The sequence below is a fragment of the Talpa europaea genome, assembly GCF_964194135.1.
Source record: "Talpa europaea genome assembly, chromosome: 3".
Lineage (NCBI taxonomy): Eukaryota > Metazoa > Chordata > Mammalia > Eulipotyphla > Talpidae > Talpa > Talpa europaea.
The window spans coordinates 5,496,555-5,508,753 of record NC_140069.1 but is presented as its reverse complement, the minus strand read 5'-3'; the positions used below and the strand labels follow the sequence as shown (position 1 = coordinate 5,508,753).

The 12,199-nt window shown below is 54.5% G+C and overlaps 1 protein-coding gene across 1 annotated transcript in view; it reads left to right on the top strand.

Annotated features, from left to right (window-relative positions):
- TG (thyroglobulin) overlaps positions 1–12,199 on the top strand; it is a gene marked incomplete at its 5' end in the record, with an annotated part of 169,129 nt that overhangs the window by 4,712 nt on the left and 152,218 nt on the right. The window contains 7 exons of the mRNA XM_084229744.1: positions 230–324; positions 1,408–1,611; positions 1,896–2,055; positions 6,403–6,509; positions 6,926–7,069; positions 7,274–7,459; positions 10,696–11,799. Of these exons, the coding sequence (XP_084085870.1) occupies positions 230–324; positions 1,408–1,611; positions 1,896–2,055; positions 6,403–6,509; positions 6,926–7,069; positions 7,274–7,459; positions 10,696–11,799 (2,000 nt within the window). The remainder of the gene's footprint in view (positions 1–229; positions 325–1,407; positions 1,612–1,895; positions 2,056–6,402; positions 6,510–6,925; positions 7,070–7,273; positions 7,460–10,695; positions 11,800–12,199) is intronic.

Genomic DNA, 12,199 nt, shown 5'->3' with positions numbered 1-12,199 from the left:
TCTGCCCCTTGATGGCTGCACACTGGTGGGGACAGACTGGAGGGGCGAGTGCCTGAGGGGTGCCATGTGTCAGCCGGGGGCGGGAGGTGCTTGTTCTCTCGCAGCTGCCCAACCTGGCTACGCCATGTCTCGCTGCCCCTCCTGGCAGAGTGCAGGGGGAGAGCGGGAACCTGGGTGGTGTCCTTGTGAGCTGCTGACCGGTCCCTGCGGTGTGTGCCTCCCTCCGCAGGCCCGTCCAGTGCGAGCACGGCGGCTCCTGCTGGTGCGTGGGTGCCGACGGCCTGGAAGTGCCCGGCAGCAGGCAGCACGGGCGCCCCTTGGCTTGTAAGTGCGAGGGGCTGCGGGAGGAGGGCCCCGCTGGACAGCCCCACCCGGACAGGGCGCTGGGCCGGGCCTGTGGCCACGGCGCTCCCTCTGGGCGCGGTTCTTTCCCACGAGTGGGCTCACCGACCCCGAGGGGCGGCCCTGGGCCCCCAGGACAGCGACAGTCGGCCAGTCCTGTCTCCTGCGAGCACGCTGCCCGTGTCCTGGGGGGCTGGGCCCCCGCGGGGCGCTGAGGGGAGGCCGGCAGACAGAGCCAAGGCTGTGAGGGCAGGAAGCGGCCAAGTGCACCCGCAAGGTGTCGCCCCCCCCCCCCCCCCCCGCCTCCCACACCAGCTGTTTCTAAAATCGGAGACTTGGGCGAAAAGTTACCTGTAAAATGGTTGTGAGAAGTCATCGTGGTCCCCGTGTAAAGCAAGTCTTGTTAAGCCTCAAACAAAGGTCCGTTTGAGCTGGCCCCCAGAACATGGACTGACGCTGAATCCACACGGCACGGCCGGAGGGTGAAGGCTCCCTGTGGGGCGCAGCTTTTTCACAGCCAGCCTGGCTGACTCGGGGGCCAGGCTGGTGCTCAACACGCGGGTGAGGACACCGGCTGGCTACGTGCCCTCGCTGAGCAAGGGGTGCTCGTCTGACAGAACGTAGCACCTGCCTCACTGGGTGGCTTTGAGTTTATAAACACAAGGGCACCCCAGGTGCACAGTAGGTGTGCAGTGGGCCAGTGACCGGCAGGATCACGGATGCTCATCCACTCAAGAGGCAGCTGTTTGCACTTAGGAGAGTGAGGCGCAGGGTGGGGAAGCAGCTTCCTCAAGGTCACACAGCAAGAAAGGGGGACATCGAGCTCTGCTGACAGCCAGGCCCCTACTCCATACTTGCCTCCCTTCTGTCACATCGAGGGGTGTCTATTGAGGGTGTCTGGCTGCCAGGAGGCAGGATGACATCTGCCTTCCTCTGAGCCGCTGGACAGGATGCTAGGAGGAATCCGGATACAGCTGGTCCCTCTAGGGAGGGGGTGTGAGCTCTTCTGGGCTGCAGCCCTTGAAGGCTGCTTGCTCTGCCCTGACCTGCTCTTTGTCCCCCTAGGCCTGTCCTTCTGCCAGCTGCAGAAGCAGCAGATCCTGCTGAGCGGCTACCTTAACAGCACGGCCACATCCTACCTCCCCCAGTGTCAGGCCTCGGGAGACTATGAGCCTGTGCAGTGTGACCTGAGGCAGGAGCAGTGCTGGTGTGTGGACAGTGAAGGCATGGAGGTCTACGGGACCCGCCAGCTCGGGAGGCCCACTCGCTGTAAGTCTCACCCAGCCCGGCTCCTTCATGTCACCAAGCTCTTGCCAGGCCTCCCTGCAAAAGCAGAGAGCCTGGTCCTCAGGCCATAAGAGAACATTTATTTCTGCTCTGTCCATCTGGTGCTTGATCTGCATCCTCTGCCTGGTCAGCAGCAGCACAAGCATCTGGGAGCCCCTGCTGCAGCCCCTGGGCCGTGGGGTCCCTCACCGAGTATCTAATAGATGCAGCAGCACAGGCCTCTGCTCCACCTTCTGAACTCAGAGTTTCCCCTTGGAAATGTCTAGGTCCAGGGAGCTGTGAGATCAGAAACCGCCGTCTGCTCCACGGGGTGGGGGACAAGTCACCCCCCCAGTGCTCACCGGATGGAGGGTTCATGCCTGTCCAGTGCAAGTTTGTCAACACCACGGACATGATGGTTTTTGACCTGGTGCACAGCTACAACAGGTAAGGGGAGCAGCGCTGGGCATCCCACGGCCCTCTGTCCCCTCCCCTCTCTTCCCAGTGCTCCCAAGATGGGGGCTGCCAGTGCCATACAGCTGGCCTGCGTGCCCCTCAGTTTCAAAGGCTGCAGCCCAGCCATCTGTGGGGCCATGGCATTGTAACAAAGCAAGCTGGCAACAGCTCTTAAAATGAAAATGACAGGAACCTGTGGCCCAGCCAGCCCATGGAGACAAGAGCCCCAGCGTGTGACGACACAGGCCTGGGGGTCTCCTTCAGCCTTGCTTGTGGGGGAAAACTGGGCACAGAGTGGTCCACCCCGGGTGGTGGCGGCGGACATGCGCCTCCACTGTAAACACTGATGCAGTCCCGTCACAGAGCTTCGGAACTCCCCTGGCTGGCTTGCGAGGAGCCTCTGATGGGGCACGGTGCTCTGAGTCTCAAGGAACAGATCATAGGATTAAATTTTCAGAAACTAGCAAAAAAAAAAAAAAAACAAAACAAACCCTCTCCTCTGCATCAGGGATTGGGCTCTGTCTGCACAGGACTAAGTGAGCACAGGGAGCAGCGTGCACACGATGTTCACGGCACCTGGTGGTCAGCGTTGCTTGGAGGAGGAGGGGTGGGGGTGGGGGAGGGACTCGGAAGACCAGGAAAAGTGGCTCTCACGGGCCGGGGGATGACCTCATGGACGCATGTTTTGCAGTTTTCGTATGGCGTGCACTTGCAAATAAGTTTAAAGATTTGAATAACAAGTATAAAAAGGGAAATACCGTGCAGACCTTGGTCCAAATAATCAGGGAGCTTCTGGGTAGTTGAGCAGGTGACTTTATTATTGTTGAAGGACCACCCAGGCTTCAGAAATCATTGAAATCTTCTGAGTGAAAATAAATATTACTCTGCAAATATGGATGGAAATCCCCTTGGGGGACCTGCGCCTTGATGTGGCTGGCTTCCCAAGAACCAGTTCATTTCTGGGGAGAGGGACTCAGGGGCTCAATGGGGCTGGACCAGGAGGGGTCACAGACTAGCAGCCCGGGGCCTGGAACGCTCCTGTAAGAAAGGCCAGTTGGAACTCCCTACGCTGGTTCAAAACTGAGGGGTGTGAACTTGATCTCTATGAAATTTCTGCTTGTGGAGGCAAAAATAGTTGAACATTTTTCATGTGTTCAACTGAATTTACAAAATTATGACTTCCTGATTTTAAAGGAGGGAGGGCCCGTATGCATTCTCCCATGGTGCTGAGACGATGGCCTTGAACTGTCTTTTTTGGGACCAAGTCCATGTCCCCCAAAGCTCCGGGTCCTTCCATACCCCGTTGCCATGCTCCTGCCTGCTCCATCCCTCTGCATGACCTGCTTGGCCTCTGTGGCCCTCTTTCTGACTTATCAGTGCTTGGCAAAGTGACCTGGTCACTTACCTTCTGTGAGCACCAGTGTCCCCATCTGTACATCAGAGGACAGCATCCTGCTCCTGGGGGGACAGGGACCTCTGATAAGGCCTGGTCTGTGAAATCACCATGGGAATTGCATGTTATGTATCTGCAGGGATGGCTCACCCATCACCCAGCTTCAGCAACCATCTGGTGGGGTTAGAGTCCCCACCCCGGGGCCCCCACCCCTGCCTGGAGCACACGTGAATCTCACATAGCCTGAGCCCTGAAGCTCACTGATGCCCACTAGCGGGTGCTCAGTTTAAGTTCAGAAGAGTGGGAGCTATATAGTTTGCCATCCTTTCGTATACTTACTACAAAAATAACTGAATAATTATGGCTTCCAGCATACAGATGGCAAATCTGAATGCCCCCCCCTACCCAGGCAGCATGGCTAGTGGGTGCTACACTGTCTGGTTCCTTTCACGTCCTGCAAAACCTCAATTCAGCTCTGCCCCCTCTAAGGCACTCAGTAAGGCGCTTGCTTCCACTCCATGCACCCAGAATTTCTCAGGGTGCCAACCTGGCACACAATTCACAGCTCCTTCCACAAGAGGGCAGTCGTGTTAAATGCAAAAGTTGGAGACTTAGCCTCCATTGTCTAAGATGGAAAAAGGGGGAGAAAAAAGCTGCACCTGAAATGAGATCCTTTCTTTCATGTAAGCAAGCATGTCTCAGAGCGAGTTCTTATTTAGGAAGGTCGTGGGAAGGGTCCTGGTTGGTTGCTGGAAGCCCAGCTGTAGTTCAGGGACTTGTTGATAAGCAGACCTGGGCAGTGCCAGACTCAGAGACTCCACTGGGCAGAGGGGAAGGAGCCGTGGAGGGGAATCTGCCTTGGCATCTGCAGCTGCCAGATAAGACACAGGATGCCCAGTTACATTTGAACTTCGGATAAGCTTAAGAGAGTCTCCAGCATTGCATCAAGGATCGTAAACCCGGGGTGGGGTTGGCGGGGTTGGGGTATTTTAATAATTGTTAGGCTTGGATTTCTGAAAGAACAGACTAGGGTCCAGGGCGGCAGGTGCAGAGTGGCCCCTCCATGGGCCTGGACCCCTGTGCTGGTCCAGGTGAGTTGGGAGGAGGCTGGAGAAATACTGACCCGGTGGAATTCCAGCACATCTCCACTGCGGGTAGGACCTTCAGGCTGACCCCCGATTCCCCCCTGTAGGCTGAGTGTGGGCTGCGGAACACCGGGTGTTGTGTTCAGCCAGGGCCCTGGCTCCAGGGAGTGTATCCCTAGTTGGATTTCTGTGGGAGGACGTAGGAGGTCTGGCTGAGTACGGGTGTTGCCTCCCTGAGCCCAGAAGCATGAGTCCCACACTGCAAATGGGCAGGGTACGTGCCAGGGACTCAAAACTTGATAACCCCTCTGGGATGCGATTTCTCCACCTCCAGGCTGGCTGCTCTCTGCGTGTCAGCTCAGGAACGCCCTCACTTTCCCCTCCACTAAGTTTTCTTCCTTGAGGATCATCCTGAGATTTTTGCTTTTTATTTGACCAGAGGGAGCCTCCCCTGCCAGTAGATGAGATACTTGTTATTTTCTAACTTAAATTTCACATTTTCTCTTCCTCCTTTCTTCTGATAGGCCCAGACAGGATAAAAGTGGGAAATAGAGGGAATCAGGAGGAAGGCAAAGCTTTGCCCACTGCTGAGGCTGCTACATCGCACGGCTGTTCTCTGGAGTGGAATTAGCTCAGGATGAGCTTTTCTCACAGGTCTCCCAGCAGCGGCAAGTGGGCAGAGTTTTCCATTTCTCTTATGCAACTCACTCTAAGCCCTTTTTATTTTAGTCCGTGTGCTCTCTGGAGTGGACTGACATGGAGCAGGGACCGTCGGGCCTTGTCCTGCAGCTCTGCCTCCACCCAGATTCGCTGACACTTGCCGGGCCCTGCGTGGCTCTGGCTGTGGCTCTGCAGAGGGCATCGCCGCTGGCACAGAGCGGTCACCGCTGCGGGCGATGCCATCACGTCTTCCTCCCGTCACCATGTAGGGGATTCACTGCAATCACATTTCCCTATCCTTGGATGTTGGGGTTGTTTAGATTTTGCGCAGGGCGATGACACTGCAGAGGTGCCATTTCTCAGAGCGGCTGCTCCTGCTGCTGACGCTGAGGGCTTTGTTTCCAGACAGAGCTAGGAAGGGGTTTGCCGGGCCGGCAGGCTAAGAGGGTGTGCCCACAGGGCTTCCAGGGCTGTGCGAAGATGGAAGGTTCTAGCTGGTTGCTAACTCACGTCAACCGGCCTCAAATGTCCCGCGCTGGTTGCTCCCAGCTGGGGACTCAGCCAGGGGCCGCCTTGGGCAGTCGCTGAGTCAGGTGCGATGCAGATGTCGCTTTCCTGGTCTCCATGCAGCAAATAGGACGTGGGGCCCATGTGAGTGATGTCATGTGGATTTCGTTTTTTCTTCCCTGCTACGGGAACTGTTCGTCTTAAGAATTGCGGGTGGTGGAATCTGGCTTCTTTTCAAGCCCTTGGAAAGTTGTAAAGGGGCTGTGGAGAGGTTTGATCTCCCAAATGAGATCATCTGCATTGCACCATATGTCTGCAAAGCAGACTTGGCCTGAGTCTCTAGACGTAGATGCGGGTAGAAGAGCTGGCGCCTGCCATCCTCATGACCTGTTTTCTGGCTGATCCAGTGGGACATGTGCTTGGGCATACATTGGACAGAAGCCACGAGTGAGGAGAACGGCTAATTAGTAGGTGACAGCTAGCACAGCTTTATCTTATAAGGCTCCGCTGAGCCCTGGTCAAGTTCGACCCATTTAGAGAAAAAGACACGTGGGTGGGCGGCATGGAGCGAAGGGCAGGAGACAGAGCAGAAGCTCCTCTCCCCTGCGGTTGTGACCACATGCATTTATTTCTGCAGGGAGCACCTGTGACTTGCCCTTACTGAAATGGGGGCCGTAACCCCTCCCCCCTTAGGTTTCCAGATGCATTCGTGACCTTCAGTTCCTTCAGGAGCAGGTTCCCCGAGGTGTCCGGGTATTGTCACTGCGCTGACAGTCAAGGACGGGAGCTGGCCGAGACAGGTGAGCACACCTGGGCCTTCTACAGGGCCTGAGAGCCTGACAGCCTTACCTGTAAAGCGAAGTAGCTGTGCTGACCTGCAGCCTGCCTGGTATTGAGAGGGCCTGGCTAGCAAACGTCCATGTACGGTCCTCTGGGCATAGTGCCTTGCGCACTCCAGAAGAGGCGGCCCCCAGCTTGGCAAGTAGAACCCGCGTAGATGCAGTCTCCTCTCACTTTCTCAGCTGTGCTTCCTTGTGCTGTGAGCAACCCGCACAACAGTGCACAGCAGCCCTGACTGCAAAGCATGGAAGTCTTCTGCAGACTGATGTGCAGTGATGCTGAGAAGACTCTGGCCTCTCCGTATCTGCCTGCAGTGCCCAAGGTCAGAGCTTCCTTTGTGACCCAGCCCAACCCGTAGCTTGCTCTCTCTGCTCAGGTTTGGAGTTGTTACTCGATGAAATCTATGACACCATTTTTGCCGGCCTGGATCTTGCCTCCACCTTTACGGAAACCACCTTGTACCGGATCTTGCAGAGACGGTTCTTAGCAGTTCAGCTGGTCATCGCCGGCCGGTTCCGATGTAAGTGTTAAGGCCTCCACGCAGGTGAAGGCTCCGATTAGGAGGAAGCCGTGCGGGTTTTCACATCAATGCCGTGTCCCTGGCTGTTCCACCAAAGCAGGTGCAGAGATTGTAAACACCCTAGCAGCAGGGCTATGCTCTGGCACTGACCCGCCGCGTCTGCCTGCACCCCACTGGCTCCTTGACTGCATGGGTTTCTCGTAGGCCCCACAAGATGTGAAGTGGAGCGGCTGGCGGCCACCAGCTTTGGCCACCCCTATGTTCCCAGCTGCCGTCGAAACGGGGACTACGAGGCAGTGCAGTGCCAGAAGGAAGGGCCGTGCTGGTGCGTGGATGTCCGAGGACGGGAGACCCACGGAACTCGGCGGCAGGGGCAGCCGCCATCTTGTGGTGCGTGTCCTCTCCGGGGCTTTCTCTATCCATCAGGCTGGGTTCCTTTAACTGTTTCTCCAGACCAGCCTCTCCAGAGCCCAGTAATTTCACTTATGTATGCTACAAGCCCTTCAAGCTCAACAGGGTGGAAAACCCGTTTAGCATCTTTAACTTCCAACATGGTTTTCATCCTGTGTCAGACATAGCTGCTTCCTCAGGGAGCTCAGAGAGCACTAAGCCTCATGGGTGGAGAAAAAGAAAGGAGAATTTGGTTTGCCTGTGCCATGAGGGAGACATGTGCGCTAACCACAGGCTGAAAGCAGGGCCGGGTCCCTTCTCCCCTGCAGTGTCTGTGAGGAGGAGACCCTCAGGAAGGCTTCATGGAAGAGGTGACATTTGATTGGAGTTTTCTGAAAATAAATGCATTTCCTGAAGGGGGAAATTAAGGAAAGACATTCTCCCTATATAGGACAGGAGACATGCAGTTATAAAGCCATGTAGAATAGATACTGATGTGCTAGTGGGCCATGGATCCTTAGGGAGAGAGAAGAAAACGCCATGTGGGTACGGGTGCTGTTCAGAACCTTAGGACGCCGGGCAGGGCAAGGGTGAGACAGTGGAGTCTTTCAAACCATGACAAAGACTCAGGGCTTCACCCTTGAGGGCAGGGAGTGATGTGGAGGGGTTCTGGGCTAGAGAGTACCCGGACGGGCTTCCTGTGTAAGGAAGATCACCTGGACACGTTGAGGAGAGAGTGAAAGGAGCATTAGTCTGGAAGCGATGGGCCAATTTGAGGTCCTAAAGAGAGACCCGGGGCTGTTTGTTTCCCGGAGCTGCTGTGAAAAATTAAGTTGAGTTTCTTAGAACAACAGGAATTTATTCTCTTCCCATTCTGGAGGCTGGAAATCCAAAATCAAGGTGTTGGGGACCGAGCTCCCTCCTGAGGCTCTGCGGGAGGACCCTGCCTGCCTCTGCCCGGCCCGCAGGGCTCGCTGACCCTCCCTGTCCCTCCCTGTCCCTCCCTGTCCCTCCCTGTCCCTCGGGCTGGGGCAGCTTCTCTGCACACCCTGCGTGTGTCGACCGCTGACTGTCGTCTCGGCTTGTCTGCCGCTGCGTTTCTTTCCTGGCCAGGACACCGGCCCCACTAGTAGGACTTGTCACATCTGCAGTGACCTTATTTCCAGGTCTGGCCACAGGCTGAGCTTCCGGGCAGGACCTGAATGTTGGGGAGATACATCCAACCCAGCAAGAGGCCCGACACTGAAGCAGAAGCAGGGGCTGGGAGGAGAGGGTGGGCATGGGAAGTGTCCCGGCCACCCCCGTGGGGCCCCCTCCTCCGCAGCCCTCGGGGGAGCGGAGAACAGGCAGGTCTGAACCCGCCAAGCGGAGACAGGTCTTTGAACGGCCTCAGAAGAGACACGTGTCGTGTCCCTTCCGTAGTTCCCGTGAAATCAGTCTGTTGCTCCGACTGAACGCTGCGGCATTCCGCACGGTATCGGGGGGCATTCTCTCTGCTGGGTGTGAGACGCAGGAAAAGAAACCTTGGCAAGTTCTGCCTTGAAGGCATTTACCATTGCGTTTCATGTCTGTGAAAACCTGGAGAAGAGCACCTCCGATTTCCAGGTGAAAACAAGGAGCCATGATTCCCAAATGAAAAACAAGAGTGCTTCCAAATTCACCACCAGGCAGGTGGACCTTTTCCCTCTGGGGTCTCACTCCTGTTGCCTTGGAAACACATGGAATCAATATCTGGTTTTGTTTTTTTGTTTTGTTTTTTTTGCCTTGGTAACTATATAACAAAGAAATGAAAGGAACAAACTTTTATTTCTTCCACACCTTCCTGTACTAGCCTTCAAGGAAGCCTTGATCTCGGAGGGGTGTCTTGCGTGCTCTGAGGCTGCCGGTCTTTCCTTCTCTCTCTGACCACATGTTCCAGTTCTTTCTCTGTTGCTTGGTTACAGAGCAAAATTGGCTGATTTCCTTTCTGGCATCCTTGTGAACTGAGGGAAAAGAAATATTTTAAAAAGTTGGGGGTAGGTGGGTGGATGGTTGAAAACCTCTGAGATTTATGGTTTTGTGGAGAAAAATGGAGCTTAATTCCTCCCACCTATGTGACCAAGAAACACTTGGAATTTAATTAAAACTTTTTTCTTAGTGTGATTACAGTCATCCTGGGCTGTTTAAAATGGATGACCTGATCATGCACGGGGCAGACTGAGCTAATCCATGTTTAGTCAGTAATTTTAAGGACAGGTTTGGAACCCACATGGGGGTGTTAAGTGTGTTGGCTGAGTGGGCATCATCCTATTATATTATAGGAAATAACACGTTCCCTACGTTATTATATATTACCACATAGGAAAATGCTTCTTACTGTACTAATAGCATTTTATATCAATGGCATTTTAAGTATTGGTCTTACCCTCAAAGAGGTGATGAAATAGCCTGGACAAGACGACCCACAAGGAGCCACGAAGCCATAGAATGAAACGTTAATGTCCATTAAGAGCCTTCTGAAAAGCAGCATTTCATTAAAAACACAGAAGGAATTTTTGGCCTGTGGGTTTCCTTTGACAGTTGTAACATCACCACAAATTGGGTGGCTCCTCTCTCTTAGCTCCTGAGGCAAGGAGTGTGAACTGAGAGTGTGGACAGGGCCGTGTCCCCTCGGAAGGCCCTGGAGGAGACTCTTAGCTGCTGGCGGCCCTTGATGTTCTTGGCTCACAGCTGCATCATCCCACCCTCTGCCCCCATCTTTGTGTGGTCTCCTCCCTGGTGTCTCTGTGTCTCCACCTGGCCTTCTTACAGGATGCAGGCCATTGAATTTAGGACCCACCTGACTCCAGAACGACCTCATCTGAGCTACTTGTATCTGCAAGGACCCCGTTATCAAATAAGGCCCATTCTGAGATGCTGGGTGGGTGTGGCTCTTGGGAGGACTAGGGAGGAGGAGACCATCAAACCCAGTGCAGGTGGCCAGGTGTGGTCAGCTTCTCAGAAGGTGGGCCTGTGTGTGGAAGCCTGGCCTTGGCGGGGGCCCTCTCGTGAAAGCCAGCAGAGGGAGGAGTCGTTGGAGGGGTCATTCTCTAAAATGGTGACCGCAGATCAGCTCAGCAAGAAGGAAAAAAATCAGGATACAGGGAGGTGCTCTTGATTGAACTTGTTGATCTCTCGTTACCAGAAATTGCTGAGAGGCCGTGTCAGGGCGACGTGTCATGGTAAAACCATTTCTCTGTTTCCTCTGTGGTGCTCAGCTGAAGACCAGTCCTGTGTCTCCAAGAGGCGGCAGGCCCTGTCCAGACTCCACTTTGGACCCTCGGGCTACTTCAGCCGGCACGACTTGTTCTTGGTTCCTGAGGAAAGGCAGGAGGACTCTCCACGAGTGGCCAGAGTCCCCCTGTTCTGCTCACGCTTGGCCAGGGAGCTCTTCATGGACTCTGGGATTCTCCGCCCGATGGTGGAGGGGCAGGGTCAACAGTTTGCTGCTACAGGAAGTCTCCTCAAAGAAGCCCTCAGAGCGATATTTCCCTCCCGAGAACTGGCTCGTCTGGCCCTTCAGTTTACTACCAACCCAAAACGACTCCAGCAGAATCTCTTTGGAGGGAAATTTCTGGTGAACCTTGGCCAGTTTAATTTGTCTGGAGCCCTTGGCACTAGAGGGACATTTAACTTCAGTCAATTTTTCCAGCAACTTGGTCTTCCAGGCTTTCAAAGTGGAGGGGCACTAGTTGATCCAGCCACCCCTCTGTCCTTGAGCTTGGATTCCAGTCCCACTACAGGAATCCCGGAGGCCTCTGGGAAGGGTGCTGCTATGAATAAGCCTATTGTGGGCAGCTTTGGCTTGGAAGTCAACTTACAGGAGAACCAGAAGGCCCTGAACTTCCTGGCTTCTCTCCTGGAGCTTCCCGAATTCCTGCTCTTCCTGCAGCATGCTGTGTCTGTGCCCGCAGACATAGCCGGGGACTTGGGTGACGTGCTAGAAATGGTGCTTGGCTCCAACAGCTGTGAGCAGAGTCCTGGCAGCCTTTTTGTCCCTTCATGCACGGCAGAGGGAAGCTATGAGGATGTCCAGTGCTTTGCTGGAGAGTGCTGGTGTGTGGATTCCCAGGGCAAAGAACTTCCAGGCTCCAGGGTTAGAGGTGGACAACCTGCGTGCCCCACAGAGTGTCAGAAGCAAAGGGCTCTCATGCAAACCCTCTCCAGGAGCCAGCCGGCTGGGTCCAGCCTGTTTGTCCCTTCTTGTACAAGTGAGGGGCATTTCCTCCCTGTTCAGTGCTTCAACTCAGAGTGCTACTGTGTTGATGCTGAGGGCCAGGTGATTCCTGGAACTCGAAGGGAACCTGGAGCACCAAGTCAATGTAAGTCCGTTGGGCATTCAGTCTGTAGACTGCTTCTCGGCTGGGGGCCTGACACAATGCAAGACAGAAAAAGAGAATTCAGTCATGGCTAAGGCCCAAACTTCTGTGGGTGGCAAATTTTTGCCAGTTAATATAAAAATTCGATTTTTCATTATAAAAATTAAGTTAAAAATAAAAAATGTAAATTAAAAATTTAATCAAAAGTTTAAATACCCAGAACAGTCATGATAATGTTTATCCTTATAGTGGGTGAATGGGGAAATTTATGGCCTGAAGGAACCACTACCTGTGGTTCTGCGGTGCACTCAAGAGGTGGGTCAGTGGTGCCCTTTTGGTGGGGGCAATGCTTGGGTCTAGATGTTATTTACACATTTAAGGTTGGTGGGATTTCTGTGTCTTT